Source organism: Equus caballus, chromosome 3 (assembly GCF_041296265.1).
Source record: "Equus caballus isolate H_3958 breed thoroughbred chromosome 3, TB-T2T, whole genome shotgun sequence".
NCBI classification, from domain to species: Eukaryota; Metazoa; Chordata; class Mammalia; order Perissodactyla; family Equidae; genus Equus; species Equus caballus.
Genome location: NC_091686.1, coordinates 50,132,102 through 50,159,032, shown reverse-complemented (window position 1 = coordinate 50,159,032; position 26,931 = coordinate 50,132,102). Strand labels below are relative to the sequence as shown.

The 26,931-nt window shown below is 38.6% G+C and overlaps 1 protein-coding gene and 1 long non-coding RNA gene across 18 annotated transcripts in view; both read left to right on the top strand.

Moving 5' to 3' along the window:
• The first annotated feature begins 10,798 nt into the window (after positions 1–10,798).
• LOC138923439 (uncharacterized) lies at positions 10,799–18,001 on the top strand. Its single transcript, XR_011437041.1, has 3 exons — positions 10,799–10,893; positions 13,680–13,744; positions 15,912–18,001. It is a non-coding gene; the product is annotated as an uncharacterized lncRNA (long non-coding RNA).
• A 1,903-nt stretch (positions 18,002–19,904) lies between these two features.
• The window catches only part of PDLIM5 (PDZ and LIM domain 5), a 196,673-nt gene continuing 189,646 nt past the window's right edge, over positions 19,905–26,931 (top strand). For 12 of the 17 annotated variants that reach the window (XM_070262248.1, XM_023637711.2, XM_070262247.1 and 9 more), the window contains exons 1-2: positions 19,978–20,113; positions 23,327–23,462. In XM_070262248.1, coding sequence (XP_070118349.1) covers positions 23,367–23,462 — 96 coding nt within the window. In that variant the 5' untranslated portion in view covers positions 19,978–20,113; positions 23,327–23,366. Of the gene's footprint in view, positions 20,114–23,326; positions 23,463–26,931 lie in introns of all 17 variants that reach the window. The other 5 variants (XM_023637713.2, XM_023637708.2, XM_070262250.1 and 2 more) reach the window with 5 other exon arrangements.

The following is a 26,931-nucleotide window of genomic DNA, read 5'->3' as shown; positions in this document are numbered from 1 at the left end:
CACCCCTGATAGAAGAAAACAGACAAGGTGAGCCCTGTAATTGTCTCAGCTTACTGTCTGGAGGTATTTTCCAAGCCACAGAACAGGGAAGTAGAACCCAAAGAGAGCCCAGAGTTCTCAATGCACTGAGGAGACAGAGCTCAGAGTTCTGGGAGGCCAAGGCAGTTAACTTTGCGAGACAGCCGTCAGCTTCACAGAAGAGAGAGCTCAGGGCTCTGCAGAAGGCTTTCCTGAACTTTTTGGCTGAGTACTGATCTGCCCAAGTGTGAGAAGAAACTACTTATTCACGCTTGGGAAAGCACCACTAGAAAGCAGAAAACCAAACAATTCCTGGGATTCAGACAGAGCTGGGAAGTTTGTGCTCCCACCAGCCAGAGTGGAAAAAGCTTTTACTACACAGGCACTGGACAGAGTGCTCAGAAAGATACACCTTCATAGTGGAGCTGACTTAGAGCTGGACTAAAGGCTGCTCTGGACACATCCTAACAAAGCTAAACACCAACTTGAAAGTATTAAACGAATCCCAAGTAATTTAGCTGTGTCTCAGAACAATTTCCTATAGCATTTAAAGGAATACAACAGGATATAGCACCCATCCATGTAAAATTCACAATGTTCAGCAGCCAATCAAAAATTACAGCATGCAAAGAAGCAGGAAAATACGACCCAGTATGAGGAGAAAATTCAGTCAATAAAAACAGACCCCAAAGTAGCAGAGATGATGGAATGAGGAGGTAAGAACATTAAAAGAGCCATTATAAATCTTTTCTATATGCTCGAGGTCAGCGAAAACATGAACATGATGCAGAGAGAAATGGAAGATATTAAAAAAGATACCCCTGAAACTTCTAGAGATTAGATATACAATATCTGAAATAAAATTATACTAGATGTGATTAAGAGCACGTTAGACACTGTGGAAAAGATCAGTGAACCTGAAAACACAGCAATAGAAACTATCCAAAATGAAGCACAGGGAGAAAAAAGATCAGAAGATAATGAACAGAGCAGGACATGATGGACAGTGTCGCTGTTCTAATGTACATGTGTGTGGAATCCCAGGATGGGAAGAGAAGCACAGAAAACTGTTTGAAGAAGCAATGGCTGAGAAATTTCCAAAGTTAATTAAAAATATAAACCCACGGGTCAAAGAACATCAACAAACCCCAAGCAAGATAAACATAAAGAAAACCACTCCACAGCACAGCATGGATGCATCGATGAGAAGTCCTGATGAAGACCAAAATCTTAAAGGCAGCTGGAGAGAGAGAAAAAAGAAAATACAGGGGAAAAAGATAGGAAGGACAACAAAAACTGGTTGTCAGAAACAATGCAAGCCAGAAGACATGGAACAACATCTGAAAGGACAAGGAAATAAGTAAACAAGAACTTGCCAACCTAGGAGTGATACTCGGTGAAAATCTCTTTAAAAAATAAAAGTGAAATAAAGACATTTTCAGAAAATAAAAGCCAAGAAAATTCATCACAAGCAGACCTACAATGCAAAAAATGTTAGAGGAAGGACAAAAGGTAAATGGTACCAGATGGAAATTTGGATCCATAGAAAAAATAAAGAGCCCCAGAAGTGGGTAAAAGATGGCAAATTGTAAAAGGCATTTTTCTTCTATTTTAAATCCCTTTAAAAGATTTTTGATTGTTGAAGGCAAAAGTAATAATGCGTTGCAGAGCGTATAACATATGTAGAAGTAAGGTATATGACAAAAACAGCAAAAAGGAGGAAGCGAAATGGGAGAATACTGTTGTAAGCTTCTTACGTGTGGAGTGGTATAATATTATTTGAATAAACACTGTGATAAGTTTAAAAACATGAATATTATAGATCCTTTGAGAAACCATGAAAAAAATAAAACAAAGAGCTGAAGCTAATAAACAAAGTGTGGAGACAAAGTGGAATACTAATAATAATTAATCCGAAAGAATGCAAGGAAAACAGAGAGCGGGAAAAAAGAGCAGGAAGGCAGTGCGACAAATAGAAAAGAAATAGTGAGATGGGCGATTTAAACCCAACTCTGCAATCCGACTTCTCGGGATTCAGTCCACTGAAATGAAACATATGTCCACACAAAAACTTGTGAGCAAGTTTTTAAACTTTTATATACGTTGATATAAGCTATAAACAACTCAAATATCCATAAACTGGTGAATGGATGAACAAAATATGGTCTACCCACACAATGAAATACTTTACAGCAATAAAAAAGAACAAACTACTTATACATGCAAAGACATGGCTGAATCTCAACGGTATTACGCACAGGGAAAGAAGCCATTCACAAAAACCTACATATTATATGATCCCATTTGTATGAAGTTCAGGAAAAGGCAAAACCACAGCAACAGAAAGCAGATGAGTGGTGGCCCGAACCTGGAGGGGCAGGAAGAGGGTTGATTACAAAGGGGCAAGGAGGGAAATTTGGCGACGCAATACAGTTGTTCTATATCTTGACTGTGATGGTAGTTACACAACTGTATACATTTGTTGACTCATTCAATTATTTATTTAAAATTATCCCTCAGTAAAGCTGACATTAAAACGAATTAATGATTTGACAATCACATCTTTAAAAATAGCAAGTTGACATTATAAGCGAGCTAGTGAACGCCCTTGAAATAAGACCCCAGAGTGGAGAGAAGAAGGGTAACTCACTGGAAGAATGCGAGGGGAAAAGATCAGTAGAACCTATGTTCCAGGAATGCCGGGACTGAGGGTATAAATAGAGACCCTAATCCCTTCTCTATAGGAGTCTGTTAAAATATCCCTGCGAGCTTTGGCTACTCTCTTATCTAAACAGAAAGAATGACTTCATGACAGCTAGTTCACTAACTGATTTCATGTCGAAGGCATCAGGTAATACGGCGAGTTGGAATACCCGTGTATTTGCTACCTAGCTCCAAAAAGCAAACAAACAGGCCTCATTTAGCTAATCGAGGCCAACTGGTTTCAGTCTTAAGCAGTCACTGGATTAAAACAGATGACAAATGCTTCTGAGATGGATGTGTATAAACCATTTTAGAGCCTGAGGCAGGGCATATCACACTACAAGCGGGCAGCATAAGGTGGAGCTGGAAAAGAAGGCACACTTTAAACTAAGGAACAAGCTGATGGCAATGCCACACGGAAAGTTAGAAGGGGGAGCAGAGGAGGCACCTGTCTGCTTCTCAGGCTCATTAAAGCGTTTAGAGGTTGGATAGTTTTAAAACCTCTCTAAGCAGGTAAATGCGGTTGACTTTTTACTCTATCTGCTTACTATGTAATCTCTTATTTAGCCATTGAATTCTCATTAAGTTATTGGTATATGAACATTTTTAAAAATAAAAGTAATAATAAACACGATTTTTTAAAAGCCTTGAACAAGTACAGAAATGTAGAAAAAAGGAACTTGAAAGTCTCTCTTCCCAGTCCTCATGCCTATTCCCTTCTAGAAACATAAGCAATGTTCAAGTCTCCTGACTCGTACAAATGTGATCTTTATACTGTAGCACTTAATATTTTGAGATTTCTTATTTTTAATTCTTATACATATTTGTATCACCGAGCATCACTCTGATTTCCCCTTAAAAACCTTTGCTCTCCCATTTGCCTTGAGCGCTCTCCACATGTCAGCAAGCAGCAAGCTCATTCATTCATCTGTTCAAGGCAAAAATGTTGGAATCATTCTTGATTCCTCTTTTCTTTTTTAATTACGCTCCATATTTAAGCCACCACCAAATATCTTCAGATCCACTCTCAAAATATTTGCAGTATTCCACACCTTCTTACCAGATCTGCTACTACCATGCCCAGATTTCAGCCACCATTCCTCTCCTCACTGGTCTCCCTGATTGTACCTTCACCTTCTAAAGTCTGTGTTTACGGAATTATGTCCTCGCCCTGTTAAAAACCCTCCCATGACTTTCTGACGCTGGAATGAAATACAGACTTCTTCATGGGCTCCAAAGCCTGACATCCAGCCTTTGGCTACTTCTCTCATCTCATATCAGACTTCTCTCCCTCTACTTCATTTTACTCCAGCAAACTTGCCTCTTTGCTGTTCTGAAAACAAATTCAATGCATTTCCTTCTCGAGACCTCTTGGTTTGTTTTTTGATTTTATTCTACCTGAAATGCTCCTCCTCATATATTTGTGTGGCTCACTCTTTTATATCACTCAGCAGTCTGCTAAATGTCACCTCCTCAAAAAGCTCTTGTCCTAAAATGTCACCCCATCCCGTCACACCATCACTCACATCCCCTTATCCCGCTTTATCAGTCTTGATAGCATTTATCACCACTTGCGAACAATGTATGTACCTGTTTCGTTGCCTGTCAGACACACTAAAACGTTAACTCCATGAGGGCACAGACTTAGTTTATTTGTCACAATAGTTACATGCCTAGACCAACGCCTGTCACAGAGCAAGCACTCGATAAATATTATTTGACTGAATAAATGAATCCTTCAGCACTTTTAGCTGTCTAGATGGTTTAATCAAGTGCTTCCTACTTCAATAAACTGGATGACTACTGGGATCAACAGGTACAGATCAACTGGAAATATCTGTTGTTTTCTCTATCAGAGATGCAAAGAAAGAGCCAACCAAAAATAACTGAACCACGTCTAGTACTGGTTTTTAATATCTCGTCAATAATCTAACACGCTAGACTGGGTGATTAATCACGTGTTAGAATCTTTGCCACAAAGTAGATAAAGAAAAAAAGAAAGAAAATAGTGTTAATGTTTGTGTATTTCAGAGACTATGTATTGGATCTATTCTTTTTGGAAACACAATCTCATTCCTAAGGAAATCTTGACAGATGTCTCCCAGTGGAAGTTTGGGCCCACCAGCATTAATCACACACTTGTTTGCTCCAGATACTACACTGGCCTTCCCAAGTCTTCAGGGCTGTGGTGTTCTATATTAAGCTGGATCACTCTGATCCAGCTGGTTCTGGAACACTGCCAAACCCAGGGACATCTTCAAAGGCCTTTGTAAATTGCCGGGTGGATCTGCATTCCCTGAGAATTTGTTTGTGTTCTTCACGATGGAGATGATACTCGTTCTTAACTTGGGACAACATTGTTCAATGGTTTTAATCTGTTTATATCTACAAGAACACGCTATATAAGTAAGAAAGGAGAACTTTATCACTTTTTACCGTCTCCGGTTTAAACAAATGAGATATGAGATTCAAAAGCACTCTCAAGATATCCCTGCCCCCTGCCCGGATATGTAACAATTTACTCCATTACTCTCATCCCATCCTTCATTTGGCAGGATGACATTTGGTAATCAAGTAAAACAGCCAATGAAGGGAAAACTTTTACTCTGTTCATGGTTTCCAGTGAAATATGGATTATGTTAAAATAAATTTAGGACTTTAGTCTAAAAAATCTCTCAGGCTGCATTAATGAAAAGATATCTTGATTTGGATATTGCCTGCAGGTTTTACACACTCAAGTGGTCCTCACTTAACAAGAAAAACAATATAAATCTCAAATATGCTAGTCATTTAGTAATCATATATCAACATATAATACCCAATATTTTGAAATTCTTGGCTATGAAGGAACTAGGACAGAAGAAAGGAACTTGCCAAAATCTGGGTTGTAAACCTTTTGTCTTGAGTTTAAAATATAATGAAATTTATCTAAAGTGGCATTCATAATGGAACTAGTAGGAAGCAAGGGTGTCACAGTTGAAAGTCCATGGGGATTACCAATAATGGGCCTAAAAGTCAATAAACAAAAATGCCAGACTATTTTCTGGATATGGTTGTTATATTTGTGGAATTATCAATTGATCCATGTCAGAATTCCAGTAATAATAGGCCTTGTTAGGGCTAAGTTCTATTGTACTTATTCAGTTCTCCCATTTGGAGTGAGGTCAGCTTGGGTGTCTTCTTTAATCTGTCTTCTCCTGGTAGTGGCCTATGTAGACTGTTCCTTAGCTGGAAAGTGTTCCGGGGTTTTGATGAAACTGTGCAACAAAACTGAGTGCTTCCCCCTGAGCTAAGCACACAGTGGGTACTCAGTAAGTCCTGTTTTCTCTCATTTATATGCCGTGTTTTCTAATTTCTGAAATGATGCTTACATTCAAGTTTGGATTCTATATTGTATTATCTCATAGTTTCTAGAAAATGCCATGAAATAAACAGAACATACAGAAAAGCTTTATCCTTGAGTATCTCTGTTGCTACATGTATAGCTTTCATTAAGAACTCATTTATAACTTTCAAAGGAAAGATTACTCAGTGAGCAGTGACGTGGTAGAATCACAGTTAAAAGATTCTTGGCAATGTTATTTTGAAGAATAGAAATCTTTCCATATGAAAAAACCATCAAGTATGGACAAACGAATAGCTACTTTCTAATATCTAGCACATTACATCTCTTTCAACAAGGTTCTACTGTTCTTCCTATCTCGAGGGATCTCACACTTTACGGAGATCAAATAGTGGGTTCCACTTGGAATTCTTTGTCAGGCCTCAAAAGAAGAAATCGGTCTGAAGCAAAAAGAATTTGGTTTAGTTGATCCATGGCTGTATTTTTTGCTTGCTTATTTAAGGACCTGTGGGCAAATATGTAAATGGCTTCTTCCTTTACATGAGTAAATGTAATTGCACTAAATACTAATTTTATAAACCAATCACCATTGAGCTTTGAAAAAAAAATTCACCACTTTAAATCATGATCCAATGTAAAGATTTTTAAATTAAATCAACACATATTTATTCAGCACCTACTATGTGGCAGATACCCTTCCAAGACCTGGGGATACAGCAGGAACAAATAACAGTCCTTGTCCTTGCGGAGAGGACATTCTTGTGAGAAGGTTTATCTCGAGCCCCACTCAAGAGGGCTTAGTTACTCAACCACCTAAAGAATTTCTATACGAATCTCATCAACCAAGCTTACTTTCTAGGAGAGACTGTGAAATGTAACATTGAGATTTCTACATAACATGCCGATATAGCAAATAATTAAAGTGATTCAATGATATGATACTTCGCTTAATGGTCTTCTCCCCTAAAACAGATTCCAGAACCAAAAAGGGCTGAATGATGTGAAAGTGACAGATTGTGCCGCAGACTGTGATGACAAAGGATCAAGAGTATGAGACCGGCCTCTCCGCAAAATGGATGTTTAGTGAGAGAGCAACTTTAAAAAGTTTGAGCCTCTCAGCCTATCAGATATTTATGGAAGACCCTTGGGTCCCCAACCAAACTGCTTTCAGATTAAAAAGAAATAATATTTTTAACACTGTTTTTTGAAAATGATATAGGAATCATCTTCCCGAGGGGAGTGTTGATGTTCCAAAGGAAGAGCAGAAATTACAGATTTTGGTACACTTTGGTATATTACTGTTAAAAAATACACAACACTTCCCGTGGTTCCTATCTGCCTTCTTGGCCCTCCCTATCACCTCATTCCCCATTCTTACTTCCTTCCCTGTTTTTCTTTGCATGCTTGGGAAAAACACAGCAAAAATATCATTTATCTTTTTGAACCCATAAAACTGCAGATGCTATTTTAAACAGCTGTGTAGGTAATACATGGACACGGGATGTAAAGTTTGAAATCTTTTCATTTAACCCACAGACATAAAAGCCACGTGGATCTGTGTATCTGTGAAACGGGAGTCAAAGTGGAAGACTGACTCTGAGTGATTATTAGGAAAAGTGGGGGTTTCCCTTTCCCATCTCTCCCCAGTGTCGGGATAACATGAATGAAAAAACAGGAGAGATTATTCTTTTAAAAAAAAGGCATAATATTTTCCTTGCATTTTTATTTCCAAAATTTCTATTTCAGCCAAACTTCGACCACTAGCTGTGTAACTTGGAACAAATTGCTTAATCTTTCTAAATGTCAATGTCCCCATCTGTAAGTGTCAATAAAAATTTTAGCTACCTCAAAGTGTTGCTGTGAGAATACTCAGGTAAAACACTTAACCTAGAGCATTGTAACAGTGGGCACACAACAAAGAGGGCCACTATTATCTGTTATTCCTCTTAGGCCAGATAAGCAAAAACGTATGTGGTTACACTGAGAAATATTAAACGAAAAATTAATGAATGCGTTCTATGTCCTATCACTGCAGCAGGTGCTGAGGGGTGCATTAGTACACAAGATGAATGAACTCTGCCCTCATGGTGCCTATGGTCTGGAAGGCAACGGTGACATTAAACAATAATTACTCAAATTACTAATGTATAATTACTATCATAACAAGAGAATATGAAGGAAAAGTCCAGGTGCTATAAAAGGGCAAATACAGGGTGTGGGGATGCATAACTTACCCTGGAGAGCCAGAGAAGGCTGCCCCAGGGAAGTGACATTTCAACTAAGATCTAGAGTCAACAAGACAGATTTATAGAGGTGGCACTGATGGAATACAGTGAAGTAATTCAAATGTATAAATAAAACCACAAAAAAGATCTCATTTCAGCTGAGGACGTTTTTATTTTAAAATAGAAATATTTGTCAGGGTCCTTACAGTTTGAAACTATTATTATAGGGTATTACCAGATTATTAGACTCAATATGAAAATTAAGAAAATTTTATTTAGTGAAATCCATTTAAATGGATCAATTTGTTACAAATTTAGGTCGTGTATATTCAAAAAGCTAGAATTTAAAAAGCTCAATCTTACTAAACTTAGGCTTCTAAGATGTAACTTACAAGATGAAAATGGATAAGGTTTTATTTGCTTTGGGGAGTTCTTTATTCATCTGTGTTTTTAGGCATCGTGGAGTGGAAAGAACATTGACTCTGACGTCAGGAGGTCTGGGTTCTATTTCTGACTGTCACTTGCTCACTGGGGAGCCATAGGCAGGACAATTAAACTACAGTTTCCTCTTTTGTAAAAGGGGATGCTATTTTCAGACACCCTGCACTACAGAAGCTTAGCAGAGGAGCGCTGTTAGCTCAGGAGACAACACAAGGGTATGATTGGGTTCAGAGGGTTCTGGAAACCTCATCCCTCTTTCACCTAAACTTGGTTTGCCTACTTTTCTGGCTTGATGACAGAAGAGGACCAGGAGTCTCGTTACCTTAAGATTGAAAGAAGAGAGAGAGAGAGAAAAGAAAAGATCAGCAGCTTTGGGTAACAGTGATGGAACAAATAACTAAGAGGGGCAAAAATTAACTTGAGAGTAAAGAGGACACGATTGGAACTAAATATTTATCACCACAGTTACATGGGAGTCTTTTATCTTCTGGGTGGTGCTTGGGGTCCTGTTGCCAGAAATAATCATACTACTATGAGAACCACTAAACTGCCTTCTCAGAATTTCTCCTGCATCTTTCTCTTCTTTCTAAGCAACTTTCTGCCTTGGCCATCCCATTCTCCTTTCTTTTTGTTTCCTTGTCTCTTCTCCTTTGTTTTCTCTTGCTATTCTTTTTCCTACTCCTTCTACATTCCCCTTTCTGTTGCTTCCTCCCACAAGAACGCAATCATTAATAAAAACCCTTACTAACCAAAGCAAAACTGTCTTTTAATAAAAGCCTTAAACATTACAATCAGTTATAACTATGTAGTACAATAGCAAATTTGTCAGCAAATAACATCCAAAGGTCATACTTCATGTCGCCCAGTACAACTTTCAAAGTTCATTTGTAAGAAAGCAGGATCCTACCACTCATATGTTGCCCCTTACAATTTTTTTAAGGGAAAAAATGTGAATAGTAAGCATTGTATTTATGCTCAATGTGTAGGCCACTCTGAGCTAAATATATCATGCTCTGATATTGTCATAATTTTATTGTCATTTTTCAGATGGGCTCTTCAAAGAAATTACTTATCAATCCATAATGGTTGTAATTATATAGATAAGAAACTAAACATAGATAAATAAATCTGAGGAAAAAAATAGAAGATTGCCTTAGACTTTGCAGAACTAATCAGGGAATTTTCCAACTTCAAAATTAAAAAGTGAATTATTTTGGTGAAACTATCTATACCCAACAATATATTTGCATAGAAGATAACCAAATGTCATTATTTCAGAGATATTACTGGTTTCAGAATGCTACAGCAAGGAAATTCCTCTGCATCCCCACCATTTTGTCACTAATGCTCTACTTGCCAACCTTCTGGGAACAGACTGGCAGAGGAGGAAGCTGCCCTTTACAGTGCCAGAATCAGACGGCGTTGACAATCGATGAAGCTACAATGAAATGTTCTCCGATATTATCCTTTCAGTTGGAACTGATTTTTAAGAATTCGTGTCAGTAGACAGGCCGTTTGATCAAGTCAAGTTCTTATGGATTGGCGAGGGTTGGGTTAGAAGGGAAGCCACTTAGAACAAATGAAGGAAGACATGAAACCTCTGGCTCTGCGGACTAAAGCATCTCATGTACTCCTCTGTTACTTAGTCTGAGAGAGTTAATGAAACAGAAGTTCTAATCCTGTAATCTGAGAACGCTTGAAATTGTTTCAATTCTCAAACCTTTGATAAAGAAAAGCTAATATAGTAATAATAAATTGGTGGCATATTCATGCACAAAGGAGAAACAAAGTGTCTGATTTATTCATCTCATAGAGAAACAAATATTAATAGAATCAACAAGCTTGCAAAAAGATGAAAAATATTTTTTCTGATGTTCAAGTTGAAAATCTGAAGTGAGAACTTTGATTCTTTGAGATTGGTTTATAGACTAGTCTTTCCTTAACAACCCGGAAAAAAAGTTAGAGCCCTTTGTCTGAAAGCTGGAAAAACAGGAAAAAAACCTGTATTTGTGTTTTGCCAGTATTCAAATCTAAATGACCTGAGGGATGGTAGATAGCACACCCAGGAGTCAATAGTTTCTAAGTTGATTGCCTCCTAGACTTCAGCAAGAGGCCTGGCAGTTTCCCTCTAAACAGAAGATATTAATTTAAAATGCTACTGAGGTAGGTAAGCTACAATCTTGGAAACTAGATATCTTCATGGTGAAGTATTTTAGTAATAGAAAAAAATGGAAATGAGGAAGTTTAATAAGGAAGAGAGTGAAAGTAAGCCGTGTTAGTGCTCTCCAACCCTGGCCTGGGGCAGGTGTGCTATGAGCATCACCCACTGAAGTAGTCATCCAACAAGGGAAGAGTCCATCTGGCTACCCCAACAGGATGAGGTTCTCCTAACTTCATTTACCCCTTCTTATTCTGATTCTATTCTTGATTAACAAACTTTAACCTAAATTTTATTTTTCAATTAAACTTTCCTGGAAGTAAAATGACCTGAGCATTCCAGATTGCTTCACAAGTATTCTATATTATAAATCAACAAGTTGAATTTCTGGGTTTTTCATTAGCTTCCAGTGAACTTTATTATTGGCAGGAATGAGTCCGCGAGAGTCTGTCTATTCCTTAGTTGAACTAATAAAGTGAATTTCTGAACATGCTCAGTTTTAATTGATGGAGACCTCACGAAGATTTATTTGCTCTGGGAGTTTCAATCTGGAAAAAAACCTGCCAAGTGTTTTCTTTTTTACCAACTCTTTAAGTGCAACATGGATGAACTAAAACCCACATTTCTTCATTTAACCTGAAAAATACTTTGTGAAATCTTGTCATGAATAAAACTTATCTTTGTTTAAAACTACATGTACAACTAAAATTATATTAATGATGGTTATTGTTGAGGCTAGGTAATGGATACATTGGGAGTTCATTATATTATTCTATTTTGTGTATGTTTGAAAATTCCATGATAAAAAGTAAAACAAACAAAAAGACATAGCAAGAGACTGAAAATCCATCTTCAAAGAACTTTCTAAAATTGAGGGAACGTGATTTGTTTGCTGCCTGGATTTTCAGTGTATTTGTCTCCACAACAAGCAAAAGCTGAGCTCAAGTTACTGAAGCTGCGCTATCAGGTGTCCCCCGCCCCGCCTCTGTTGGTGGGGCATCTTCGCCAGCAGGCACTATATTTGGATCTCTGTGTAACAGTTGATACTTTGGCTCAAGTTGTAATGGGACCAACTCATTTCTTTTCTAGGAGGAATTGATACTTATTTGGCCCTGCCGAGCATATTGAAATATCTGTGAAATAGACTGGATTTTGATTTTCCTAGAGGTGTTTCTGCCGTCTTGATAAAAGAAGTAGAACTCTTTGTGTTCCAAGGTCTCTGTCCTCTTGGGTGCCAACAGGGTCTGTTATTCAAAATTTATATGCGCTCCTGTCTTTGGGCCAGAAACACTTTAGTGTTACCAAGGCTAAATTCTGAAATGATAACACACTGATTTACTTATTATATAATTTATATATGATAGTATATATATAAATTTAATATTAAATTCTAAATATTATAAATTTAATAAATAATATAATTTATAAGTAATATAAAATTATATTAAGTATAACTACAAGAATTTTGTCAAGGAATCTGACCAGATAGGTATAAAGAAAACTAGAGATGCCCTCAGTTTTTTTCTCCTGAAGATTAAATCCTACATAGAAAGACTTATCAGCCTAATAAATTTCATTAAAGGAGATATTCAATTGATGTCAATTTGGAAAATGTGCCTCATTTACTTCACTGTAGTAATCATTTTGCTTATGTTTTTCACAGTACTTCTTGTCATATTACCTTAACTGGTGTATTGAACGTGTTTGTTTTAAAAAGTTATCAAAAAACTTATCTTTTACCATTTAACACATCTTTCATTGACTAATCTAGTAAGATTCTTTAGGGCTGGCCCCATAGCCAAGTGGTTGACTTTGTGTGCTCTGCTTTGGCGGCCTGGGGTTCACTGGTTCGGATCCTGGGCGCGTAACCATGCACCACTCATCAAGCCGTGCTGTGGCGGTATCCCACATATAAGAGTTAGAATGACCTACAACTAGGATATACAACTGTGTACCGGGGCTTTGGGGAGGGAAAAAAAAGAGGAAGACTGGCAACAAATGTCAGCTCAGCGCCAATCTTTCTCACCAAAAAGCAAAAAGAAAAAAAAAGATTGTTTAAGGTGTATTGATATCAAATACCCGGATTAAGTTAAAAAATTAAATTAAATTAAATATTTGAAAATATCTAATAGTTTGGTTTTATCTAAACCAAATTTGTGGATACTTTATTTTTCAGATTTAATTGGGATGTTTGATTTTGTATTGATGGAACAACCACATATAGGTTCTCAAATTTTCCTTTCTAGAAGAAATTCATAGAGAAAACCAAATACCCTGTGGAGATTTTAATTTAATTTTTTCATTCTTTTTCACATACTGAAAAATAAGTTCTTATTATCAAGAGGCCACTTTCTGTAGGGAAGGCTATAAATCTTAATTGAAATAATGGTTTCAGCTTAAAATATTTGAAGAAAGTATTTCTTTTTATCAGGTTTAGAGATTCATCACTTAATCCTGAAATGACTTTTATTATGATCAATCTTTTTACCTTATTGCAGCTTACTCATCTAACACTCCTTGTCAGTTCTAGGCAAAACCATAAAAATCTTCAAGGAAGTTGGCTTCCTGAATTAGAACCACATTGGGCTGAATCAGACTTGCTCGAAAAGAAAATTTCACATACAAACTTCCATAGTCTACTCTGTAAAAGCAACCACGTATTTCAGTAGAGTACATGTGCTCCACAGTCAAATTGTTTGGGTTCAAAATCTGTCTCTGCCTATACTAGTCAGCCAGACAACTGTGGGTTGTATTAACTCTGTCCCTTCATTTCCTTATCTGAAAATAATAGGACCTAGCTCCTGTGGTTGCTGTGAGGATGAGTAAGCCAACACTCAATATGTATAAAGGATTCAGGTGAGTATCCTATCCAGCTATTAGTGTGTTCAAAAGGAATGGTTATTATTCAAAATTTCAATTTATTTCAAAGATACTTGTTATATGTATATACCAATGTATATAGCAATATATATGTATATAACAATGTTATGTACAGTAACGTACTAAAAATGCTACTCCTAATTTTCAGTTTATTATAGAAGTAAAATGTTTTCATAGAAAACTTGAAAAGCACGAAAAGCAAAGAGAAGCAGAATAAAATTATACCCAGTTTCATTACCCAGAGGCAACCATGGATAACACTTATATCTAATTTTTCCATGAATTTTAAAATGTAAGTTTTAATGTCTAGTGTAATAATAGTTAAGTAAAAATGGATGGACTTTGTTATTTATACATCATGAAACTACAGTTTTTTTGTTAAAGCTTTTAAATTCTGAGAAGCAGGCATCAAACTTTGGCTAAAGTATAGTTTAAAAAATATGTTGTCATGTGAAATAATCAGATTATAAAAATATTTAAAGATTCCAGTTTCATATCTCATAGATTTAAAAAAATGTCTTGCTTACTTTCTTCATCAGTTAACTTTTTCACAGCTGGCAGAAAGTGGCTTTGATGAATTTCCCAGAGTTAATTTTATGAAATTAAATGCCAATAGGTATGTGCATATTACACACTGGCAGAATTTGATGTGATGTGTGAATTGGATATTTTCAGTGGAATTAAGTATATTTCTGGTTTATGTTATTGATCTATATTCATTCCTTCATATTATTCCTTATCTTAAATACAATTCTATGCTTGAATCAGATTTTTGATGAATTGATTCATCATTCTTAGTACTACATCTCTTACATTTTGGCTAGGAATGGCATGTCTTAATGCATTCCACCATGACTAAACATGTGGATACCTTCCAATGAAAATATTAGTTTCCTTGCTTTTCCCAGAGTATGTAAACGGATTTTAAAAACCCTTAGTAGAGGTACTGTTTTTTGGGTGGGGAAATTTTACTGTAAATAAAGCATGTTAAGATTAGATTTTCCCAAGGATCTTTCCAATCCAAAATACCACTTGTTTAAATGACCTTATTTGTACACTAGTCTTGTTAATAAGTATGTCCTCACAGCTCCACCATTGATGGAGACACGCATGGAAAAACATGAGAAATTCTAAACCCCGACAACGTGAAAAACTACCTAATGGATCAGTAGAGATTACATCGTAGTTTGGGACAAAACATACTTAAAAAATTAAGATTTAAAAACCAATTAATTTAAAATTAATTCGGGGCTAAGATAGGTTTATATTATCATGATGAATTTAGTCAATTCATGTGGTTTTTTAAAAAACAAATCTGTGTTGCTCTATTCTCATTATACATGTAATAAATATTCTCTAAAAATCAGAAATATAGACTTTACTTATATAAATATAGACTTTAATATAGACTTGACTTTATGAAGTAAAAAATTAATGACCTTCTAATCCCTTCTCCCAAAGATAACCAGGGTTAATACTTTATGTATACATAGAGAAATCTAGATTTAATAAGTATTTTATTTGTGATTCAGAATAATCACAATTGTTTCAAGCTCTTTTATTGATTAGAAAGTTGACAATGTGGAAAGATAACATTTACTTCTGGATTCTAAGTGATGGTAGGTTATACCACAACACTTTAATCTGATGGAAATGCTTCTAAAAACCCAAAAATGCCTGATGTAAAAAGTCATTGATTTTAAAAACCCAAAAAGCAAAAATCCAATATTTTTCCAAAAAATCAATTTGCCTTTAAAAACATATCGACGGAGTTTACGGCATGGGAGATGCTCAATAAATGTGCACATAACATTTTAATGATTTATGCCAAGGTGTCGATGCTAAAAAGAATCATCAATAACGTATCAGTCAGGGTCCTGTGAGAAAACAGATGGTACGTTCAAAAGTATTTAATTGAAGATAATTTAACAAAGGGACCCTGTATAGATGTGTGCACCCAGTGTATTTTCCAAAACGACCTGGGACCTGTTGTAAGTAAGGTCTATCAAAGGGAGCACTCTCACACTGAGCATTCCAAATCTTCCTTCTTCACTTTTTCCTAACTCATGTAGTGCAAATGTGCCATACGTTATGAGTACATGGAAAGCCGACAGTTTTTTAATTTATCTTTTTGGTTTCCTAGCCCAGTGCTTCTCAACTCTTTTTAAGTCAAGGCAAATGTGGAAACCGAGGAAAATGGATGACGCTTCTTCCCAGCCTGCTGGACCTCCCAGCCTGAGGACATTAATTTCTTGGCACAACCAACTCATCGGGAAGATGTGCCTCAGACTCATGTCTTCTTTCCTTGACTTTCTTCAAATAACATGTTTCTTCATACAACAAGCTTTTTCAATTGTTGACCTACATATTTTGTTTCTATCTCACCTCCAAAATCATGTCTTCTTTATCCTGTCAACCTCCCACTGGACTTCTCAAAGAAACGACGTAATCTGAGTACGACATCAGGCTGGCTAAACCTTGATCTTATCATGAGGAATACTCCTCGCCTTCTGAAATCTCAAACTTGAAGCTCCCCAGTGCTTTGTTCAGTGCCCTTAGTATCAACCCTTCTTATTCATACCCCTCACTTCCCAACTGGCTTTTTTTTCGCTTACTGGAGATTGCTGGTGAAATGCATAGTCCCTTCAAAACGTGCTCCTCTGCCTTCAATATCAGTTATTAATATCACCCCCCAAACCCAGACTTGAAAGCTTGAAGCTAGTTTTAAGAAGTTTAAACTTCTTTTTAACTTCTTCCTCAATCACACGTTTGCTCAGTGGCCCAGTCTTCATGGATTTGTTCGCGGAGTCGTTCTCATCCATTTATTCCTTTCCACGCTTTCTGTGCCTGCTGTGGTCCCGGCCCTCCTCCCAGGACTCCTTAGGAAGTTTTAGAATGACACTATGCCTTCTAGCTCTTTCTCCCTAGATTACCAGGTGTTTCTTTAGGTATGAGAATAGTTAATGCCTCCTCTCCATTAGATTTCAAACATGAAATACCTATGAGTGGTTTATTTCCCTTTCAGGATTTTAACTTAAAAGACAAATTGACTTAGAGTGATATAGGAACTTTTTAAAAGGCTGGCACTTTGTAGTTTATTGGGTGCAACTGTAAAACTCATCACAGCCATGCAATCTTGTAATTAAAGTTTCTGTTATTTTTGAAGTACAGCAAGAGGATTCTGAGTCATACATTGGATAATGTTAGAGCAAACATTCGCACACTTAGGTAAATACTATGTTTAGATGGAATATTCTTTAAAACTCTTCCCGCTAAATCACTTCATCTTTTGATCTAATTTTTTCCACTACTTTAGCTTTGTGTGCACTGGTTATGACAAAGTGAAGCTTTTAATACAGTTTCCTTTGTGGCGAGTGCCTCATTGCTTAGCCTATAGAGTTAATGAGGCTAAGACACTGGTCTGACTTCCCAATGTATCAGTTATCTTCCTGCTAGACTGTCTTTCAGACCATGGCCAACCATTTCATAAATGTTAGTCATGAGGGAGACGGAGAAGCGGAGTCAGAATGGTTCCGTGGCAAGTCATTCTAAAACAAGTTAAGGCAGATGCCTCGCCGGAAGTGGATCAGGAGTTTCATCCTCTTTCATAGACAAATAACTCAGTGTCTATTTAATTTCCATAATTTGCTGCAGGTTGCACCTCTATGGCCCTCAACAGTGTTAGTTGCTATAGCTTTTTATAGCTTTCTTTGGTCTTTAAGCTGGGCGGCTTATTGAATCTACATAGGAGAAGTGTGTTGAGATGAAAAGGACATGGTTTTGGAGGCAGACCCTCTGCTCTACTTATATTACTAATTAGTTGTGTGTCCTTGGTTATATTTCTTAATTTTCAAGTTTTTGTTTCATCCTCTGAAAAAATACCTACTCTATATGGTTGTAACAATTAAATAAGATAATGTACATAAATCACCAAGAACATAGTACATGCATAATGAAGGTAAGGTTTTCTACTTGTCTTTTATGACACATAAATAAATCTAATCAATTGGTTAGGAAAGTTTCATGTGGCCACCATTTATTTAACAATTACTCAGCGCCAGGCATGTTGCAAGGTGCTTTATATCTATTGTCTCTACTCCTCATGACAACCACAAAAGCTTATTTCTAATTATCAATTCTTTTAAGATGAAGAAACTGAGATAAGTTGCTGCTGTCTGAGATGCATGGTTCTCACCTAAGCACAATACACAGTAAATTGGGGATATAGAGGTATTTCTGGGGGATTGGTTTTTAAGCATTTCAGTTTAATAATTACCTGGAGGTGGGTAGGGAGTATTCGTTAAAAAGGCAGATTCCTGGGGCCCACTTGCAAAGATCCTGGATCTGGGGGAGGTCCGGGAAAATGCAATGTTAACCAGCCACAAATGTCATTCTGATGCAGTTGGTTCTTCGGGGGAAACGGATAGATATCAGTCTTCGCATCTTACCTTAATCTGGCTCATTCACCCTCTACCCTAGGCTTTCAGCTGGGGGAGGAGGAGGAGGACTGAGAGTAGGCCAGCATCTGTAGGCTAAAATTAAATTTCCAAAGGTAGGCAACACTGCCCCTGCTCAATTCTTCCTCATCACCTCGAGATGATATTTCCAAATGCTGCCTGTAGTTCTCCATGTCTTTAGTCAACCTTTGTTGATCCAGGCTCAATTTAACTGTAGCAGCAGCAGACAGATGAGGAGGAGCAGAGATGGGACCCTCACAGGGTAACTCCAGCCATGGTCTTGCGGAGCTGTCACAAGCTGTCGTCTCTTGCAACGTGAATTTACTTAACTGTAAATGGGGAAGACATTCGTCTTATAAAATTATTGTAAGGATTACCACATTGTCTAGCACATGGCAGTTATTTGAAAATGGCCACTATTATTATTATTTATTTAATTTTGAGGTGAGATGTCAAACATGATAAAATATATTAAAGAACTCTGTAAATGAACTCTCACACTAGGAAACCTTTTCCTCCAACATAATCTTTTGGAGAATGTGATGAAAGCTATGGAGAAGTGCCATCCAGTGAAGATATAATGCGAGTCACACAGGTAATTTAAAATTTTTTAGCATCAGATTAAAAAGGCAAAATTAATTTAACGTATTTTAGCCAAATATAAAAATCTTACCGTTTCAACATGTAATCAATATAAAAATTATTAATGAGGTATTTTATATCATATTTTTCATAATAAATCTTCAAAATCCAGTGTGCATTTTTACGCTTCCATCATATCTCACTTTGGGAACTAAATTTTCAATGGTAATGTGAAATGTAGTCCAAGCCAAGCAGTAAATTGTATTTAACGTTAATTTTTACTGTGCTTCAGTTTTAAAATGCAAATTAACTGGAATTGTATAAATCAAAAAATTCAGCGCTTCCGTCGCGGTAGCCACATTTCAGACGCGCAGTCGCCGCCCCAGCCGGTGCGTCGGCTTTGGCAGAGCAGTTCCGGCGCTGCTCCTCTAGAATCTTGTTTGCACTTGTAGGGGATTCAAGGACCCCACGAAGTTCATCCTTGCATTACATGTCCCTTAGTTAAGACTTGTGTTTTTCACATTTTATTAGCCAATTTACAGTTTATAACAGTCAACAAGATACTTTCCGTGTGTTTACTGAACATTATTCAAGTTTGCTTGTGAATAAATTCCTTGGGCTAAATCAAGCAACTTTGTGGAAACTGGAAAGTGGGCTATTGATTCGGACTTAGAAAATAAGCTGAGGTTGCATAGTGGTTGAATCACTTTTGGCCGCTACTCTATCACTGCCTTCTGGTGTGATCACAGGATTTAACTTCTAGCTATTAGGGTTACCGGTTTTCACCTTCCTGACCCACAGACTTCAGGGTCTGCACTTCTCAGGGCACGTAAATAAGCTCTCTCAAAGAACCAGGCAGTAGCCGCTGAACTTGCAGATAGGGATTGATCCCAAACCCCCTTCTATTTTTAGCTAGAGAAACTGCTTGCCAATTCAAAGTTTCTGGAGGGACAAATGCGTCCACTCCAAAGCAGACACGTGCAGCAAACCTTTGCCAGGTACTGCTCCAAATGCCCTAAGCCTACTCCCACCGAAACTCGGGAGCGCCCCTGTTTTCCGCGGCGCCTCGCCTTCAGCTCGCCCTAGCAGGCCCGCGCACCAGCTCCCCGGCAGCCGATTCCGCCCGCTCGGGGCAACCCTGCCAGGCTGGGGGCGTGGCCGGGAGCGGAGGGGGCGTGTCCGGCCGGGGGCGGGGCCGGAGGGCGCCAGGAGGCGGAAGTTCCCGCGGGCCGTGGGGACAGCGCACGCACCGCGAGTCACTTGTCAGCGCTCGTCTGAGGCGGAGGCAGCGCCGCGCCGCGCCGAGGTGAGTGGCTGGCGGCCGGGGATGCGCGTCGCCGGTCTCCCGCAGGGAGGAGGGAAGGAAGCGGGCGCCGGGCGCGTGGAGGGAAGCCGCGCTCGGGAGGCGGAGGGGCGCGCCTCGGGCGGAGCTGCGCTTCAGGTGCTTTCTGGGCGCCGAGCGGCGGAGGTGGGAGGGCGGCGCGCGAAGAGGAGCGCCCGGGGGCGGGCGAGCCCTGGAAGTCCCCGTCCCGGGCGGCCGGGCGCGCGCGGCGGAGTCAGCGACGCGGAGGGCTCCCGGGCACCCCCGCACGGCCCGCGGCCGGGCGCCCCCGCCGGGGCTCGGGTCCGCCGCGTCCTGCGCGCATCTCCCGGGGGTGTGGGGAGGCAGCGGGACCGAACGGGGGAGAAAGGCGTGTTATTTTTTGTTTACTTTCACGCTGAGAAGCGTCTATTTCCTCCCCGATATTTACGATTGTGTAACCTGTTTGGGGAAAACTTCTCCGTGTCCTGAAATAAAGCTGGTTTAAAAAAACAAATCTGTCGTGATCGCCAGATTTATTAATACTTGCGTACTTCTTGGGGCTTTTCTAAGACGGTGCCTTCAGTGCGTTTGACAATAAGTGGAAAAAGGAAGGGCGTATGGACCGGGCAGAGCTTGGAAAGAACATTCGTGGCTGCGCTGGCCAGGGCAGGTCTGGAGTGTGAGCGCCAGGTCCTTCCCCCGGGCCGCCTCCTGACCGTGCGGACGTCGGAGCCCGCCCGCCGCGGAAACAGCCCGCTCGGGAGCCTTATTTGGCAAACAGGGCGAGGCGTGAACCTCTGCTGGGAAACTGTCCCGGCGGCTGCTTTCATCCTGTGCCTCTGGCCTTTCGTTCTTCAGCCCTTCCTCCATCCTCTCTCAGTCTAGGGAAAAAGAGACTCTCCAGATAGTGCTTGTGAATTTCAAGCCCTTCTTGTCACTTTGAGTGGTCCTACTTTCCCCTTCCCACCCATTAAAGAAGTTGGGATAGAAGTGTGGGCGTTACCAAGCTTCCTTCCCAAGTCCTAGAGCAAAGACATTATTTAGACTTTCCCTGAAAGAAAATCCAGAGCTATACAGAAATTCCAACATTTTCCACGTGTTTGAAAGCAGAATAGGCTGCTCACTATTTCCTGCCTGCTTGGTATTTTAGGAGGAGTTTGGGCACTAATAACTAGATGGAGGAAACCTGGAAAAGGCTGATAATGTACTGTTGCTTAAGGATCGGAATATTTTAAGGCAAATGAAGCTAGCTGAGGGAGAATACTAGAAATAAAACCTCACTGACTAGGAATGAAATGATACTGGTTTTGTAGTGTGGCTGTGACCTTGCCAGTGCTAGAAAATTTAATAACCAATGGGAGAAGTCTGGAAGGGAACTCGCAAGTAAAGGGAAGTTGCATGTGCTGTGGGTTGATATATAAATTAAATACATTTTCTTGTAGGGAACAGTGGGGCCAGAGGAAGTTGAGCCTAACTTTCATAGTCTCCTCTTGACACAAGTTAAAGATTAAAAAAGGAGGGGCAGGCAGCCTGTGAAGTCTGTTGGCTGTACATGCTTCTGATTTGTATCCTGTGCCAATATCAAAACTGTCCTCCTGCACTGGGTCTATGAAAATCCTCCCTTATTATAGCAGGAAAGCAATTTAATTTTGTGGTTCCTCCTTGCCTCCCTACTACTGGTTTTTCATATGTGTCTAGCAGTTTGACTTCTGGCTTGGCCTTTGGGTCTTTTTAGTGCTTGGTGCCTGTTCCATCAGCCCTGAAGTAATGTTATTATTGCCCAGTAGCTCAGGGTACCTCCATGCCAGCGGAAAAGCTCATTTAGCTTCTAGGTAGATCTCGTGCAGATTTCTGCTGATTTAACTTTCTTTAAGAACTGGACTTATTTGAAAGTTTTGCCTCATTTTCCCCTTATGAGAAGATGGAATGTTTGCCTTTAATACACTGGTTTGAATAACTACACTGCCACTTTTAGTTTGGTAGGATGGGATAGAAATTTTGAAAAAAATGGAAAAATATTTTAAGACATAATAAAAGCTGATGATTTGGTTGAACAGTGCAGATTTTCCAAGGAAGTATATCTTAAACAGCTTTTTTAGAAAAAATGGTTTTAAACTTATTAAATTATACATCTGTTATATTTCAAATATTTTAAAGGAGGGAAATGGTATGTTTCTTAGTATTACATTTTAGAAAATCTCCATTCCTACCAATTTCTCCCATCCACATCTAGCCACCATAACAACCAATACCAAACTCTTGAGTCACACTTTTTTTCCTTTAGTTTTTTATTATATAAAAGTACTATTGTGAGAGTCATTATGAACACACTTACAGCAAAACACAGAAAAAGGACCACTGAAGTGTCGGTTCTTTTCTAAAGCTCCAGTTCCCTGTCATGTGTTAAGATTAACCCTGTGCTCCTACCATGGTTAGTCACTTTTGTTCACCGTGTGCTCACTACACACTCTCTCTCTTGCCTGATGTGTGTAGGCAGCAGAAAGCAGTTCTGACTGAAATCTCACCTTGCTGGAGTATTGCCTATCATTGCCTGACTGAAGGAAAAGTAAATATTACTTTCAGTGTGGAAAATGCCATGTCCATATAAGAGGAAAGACAAATTGTAATTTAGGATAGAGGGAATAGTTTTGTGCATTAAAAAACATCTCATTTTAAAGAATTTCGTGTTTGGAAAGTGTGAATGAGAGTCTATGAACGTGCAGTCCTTTTCATATGTTAGAGTAACTTAGAGGGTAAGTAAGTGACATTGAAGGACTCTTGCCAACTGCAGGCAAAAGAATGCATGAGGTAGAGGGAAGGGAAAATCATTTTCAGTTAAAACTGAAATAGAATCTTATTGTTTTTTATATATATAACGAAGTGTTGTAAAGTGCTTCGAGTTAAAGTTTGTATTGCAGGAAGCCACAGATTGGATCGCAGCAAGTTGCAAAACTGATCAAGTATCTAGAAATATAATTCTGATATGGAATTTTTAGACTCTGGAAATTGGCTTGAATTTAGAAATTGTATGTTAGCTCACAGATTCCTTTTCTTAGACTGAAATGAGAACTTAATATGTGTTTGTGCTGTATTTCCTCTTATACCCCCAAAACGAAATACTGAACATCATTTAGTTGGGTTTATATTAAATACGTTTCAATATGTAATAGAGTTTCAAATAAACATTTTTGTTAACCGTCTGATTTTCTTTCACAGTCTCTCATTTTCTGGGATTGGACTTTGAGCCATTAGAATCATGAGCAACTACAGCGTGTCCTTGGTTGGCCCAGCTCCTTGGGGTTTCCGGCTGCAAGGTGGCAAAGATTTCAACATGCCTCTGACAATCTCTAGTGTAAGCAAACTTTACAGATTTTGTTACAGATGTTCATTCACTGCTTAGTCCTGGAAACTTCAGGGCTGAGTTGTTGAATTCTCTGGACCTGTACTCTGCTTATTACAATTGCTTCTAGGATTTGATCTCAGCACACTTAGTTATCTGTAATAAACGATGGTGCTGGGAGGGAATTTAGCAAGGATAATTGATTTCAATTAAGTTTATTTTCAGTTTCCCTTCATCTTATTAATAATAAAGTGGACAGCATTTCACACTAGAGCAGACTCCAAATCTTTGAACTGCCACCAGTTTGTGGAATTCTCTGGGCCTTAGTTTCTTCCTACGTAATGTTAGAAGGTTGCACTAGGGGATTTTCATGGTCCCTTTCGGCTCAAAGCTGTTTATTAAACACTGTTGATCAATATGGAGTAAAATGACTGTTTGTGGTGTTATTTCCTCACCTCACTCTGGTGAAGGTGATAGCCAACAGTAAAATGGCCCAAAGCTACTTCCCTTTGAAGAGGAATTGAAGGGCTTGGATCTCCGGCTAGATAGGCAGCCTATGAATAATTGAGATTTGGCTGTTTACCTCAGTATGCATTTAGTTTGACTGTATTCTGTGTATATATTTTAAGGATCTGTTTTCATGAGATGATGATACCGATGAGGGGAGTAATTACAGCTTTTGTTTGTTGAGGCTTGACGATGTGTCAGGCACTGGTTCAGTTTCATCATCAGTGGGTAATTATTGCTATTAATTACTTGTAAACTTTTCAGAGGATTTTTTTAATATATTCGAATAAATATGAGTATCTACTCATTTTACTTATATGGTAGCATATCGTACGCACTGTTCCACACCTTACTTTTTTCTCAACAAGTGCCGTGGAGAACTTTCCCTATTAATATATAAAGAGTTTTATTTTATTTATTTTTTTAACAACTGTATAGAATTTTCTGGGGCCGGCCCCATGGCCTAGTGGTTAAGTTCACGCCCTCCGCTTTGGTGGCTCAGGGTTGGGATCCTGGGCGTGGACATAGCACTGCTCATTAGGCCATGTTGAGGTGGCGTCCCACATGCCACAACTAGAGGGACCCACAACTAAAATATACAACTATGTACTGGGGGTATTTGGGGAGGAAATAGAAAAAGCAGGAAAAAAAAAGAAGATTGGCAACAGTTGTTAGCTCAGGTGCCAATGTTTATTTTTTTATTTTTTTAAAGATTGGCACCTGAGCTAACAACTGTTGCCAATCTTTCTTTTTTCTGCTTTATCTCCCCAAACCCCGCCCCCCCTGCCCCCCCCCCCCCATACATAGTTGCATATCTTAGTTGTGGGTCCTTCTAGTTGTGGCACATGGGGCACTGCCTCAACGTGACCTGAGGAGCAGTGCCATGTCCGCGCCCAGGATCCGAACCCTGGGCCGCCACAGCGGAGCCCTCGAACGTAACCACTCGGTCACGGGGCCGGCCCCCAATGTTTAAAAAAAAAAAAAAAAAGAATTTTCTTGTAGAGAAGTTACATTTATTTAACCAATCCTCTATTGAAGGGCATTTATATTTGTTTCCAGTGTTGGTATTGCAAACAGTGCTGTAGTGGATACCATATATACATGATTTTCTGTGTATATATAAAATTTTGATACGTTGTGCTGATTTACACTTTTGTGCAATGCAGGAAAATATCAACCCCCAGGGCCCTACCCCACCTCTCCCACAGCCTTACCAGCAAACTTTTGGATTTTTGCCAGTACCTTGCACGTATCATCTCTTAGCTCTCCTGCCAACCTGCGAAATAGTGGTGTCATTCCTGTTGTCCGGACTATGCTGTGAGCTCACACGGCTGATGTGGAAGAGGTGGCTTTCAAGCCATGACGCTATGCTGCCTCCCTAATAATAAACTTCCTCCTAAATTTGGGTAGATTATTTCTCTAATCAGATATTTAGAAGGTTATGGTTTTGTTATAATTGTATATGTGTAAATACATATATATATATATATATATACATTGCTTCTTACACTGTATGTATCCAACTTGATTTTGAAAAATTAAAAATAAATTTGTAACACTTACATATCTCTATGAAAATACTGGAAATCCCAGTTTACTAGTGAAGTTTTCCTTGTTTCTTGGCTGTGGACTTTTAGTTATCTTTAATTTATTGCTAATTTCTGTCTTGATTCTGGTTAATCAGATTTTACAAGGAAATCCATATACATAATCCACCCTGCAACTTTTAGGACTTTTTGTGGTTGGATGAAATTTTAAATGTAAAGTATCCATGTGAAAATGTGCCTTGTGATTTATTATTGTTTGAGCAAGGCCGGGTTTTTTTTTCTCCTGCTGAAGAGCTATTATGAGGAAAGGAAAAATATTTGAATATTGTCTGTTTTTATGTTCTGTTAACATTATTTTATATTAAGTCTGAATATCCTACTTTATGATAATGGATTAAAGACAGTTATTGTTTAGTTTAAATTACTTCCACTTTTGCTTAAAAACAAAAAGCCCAGAAACAAATTGACACCTAAATGAAACAAACTTAATGGTCGCTTTGTTGTTTGGTAATCCAAATGCAAATGAAATATGTAAATTTTGTGGTGCCTTGCCTTTAAAAAAGTTTTCTGTGCTTCAGTTTCCTGGCAGACAGTTTGAGGCGCTCGCTCCATGTTGTGGTGCTGATACAACAGAACACTGTGTACATACATGTGTGCCCTCCCCTGGCACAGAAGAAATGCTTTCCTTGTGTAGACAGAGTGCTAATTAAAGGATTTTGAACATACTGATTAAAAGAGACTACGGTAACAAAGCTGCTGAGTTATTTCTGTTCTCTTACAAAAGTCTCGGCCCTCTCCTGTGACCTTTTTGGGCCTTGTGCAGTGGGGCATGCAATTCATTCTGGGCTGGAGAGGGTGGGAAGGGGAGGGGGAGGAGAGAAGGGAATGTTGGCCCAACTGTGCTGCTAGGCTGTTGGCCTTTCATTGTAGTTATTTTTAACCCCTTGTGTGGTTCAGTTTAAACATGCCTGGTAACGTTGCCTAATAAAGATGTGTGCTTAATAACTGATTTATATTGGTGTAGTAAGATTATTAATGTTATACCTCATCTTAATTAGTTCTCTGGTTGTATTTATTCTGCCTTAATTATGTAAAATTATTGGGATATTTCAGTAGTCACCAGATTATTTAATTAATAGTATCAAGAAGCAATTAAAACTTGAAAGCATGCCTTAAAACATGTAATTCAGTGATTCTCTTATTTTAATAATGTATATGAAATTCTTTGCAAGGTCTGGCACATAGTATTCTCTCAGTTGTTATCTTTTGCAATACTATTATTATAAAATTAAAAAAATGATTTAGAGACTTGAAACATGAAGTCCCTCATAATTGTAGGAAACGTAGCAGTTCTTTTTTTGCTTACTGTCTGTCTGAATTAGAAAAGAAAAGAAAAACACAAGTTTGTGCTTAGCTAGGAACCTGCA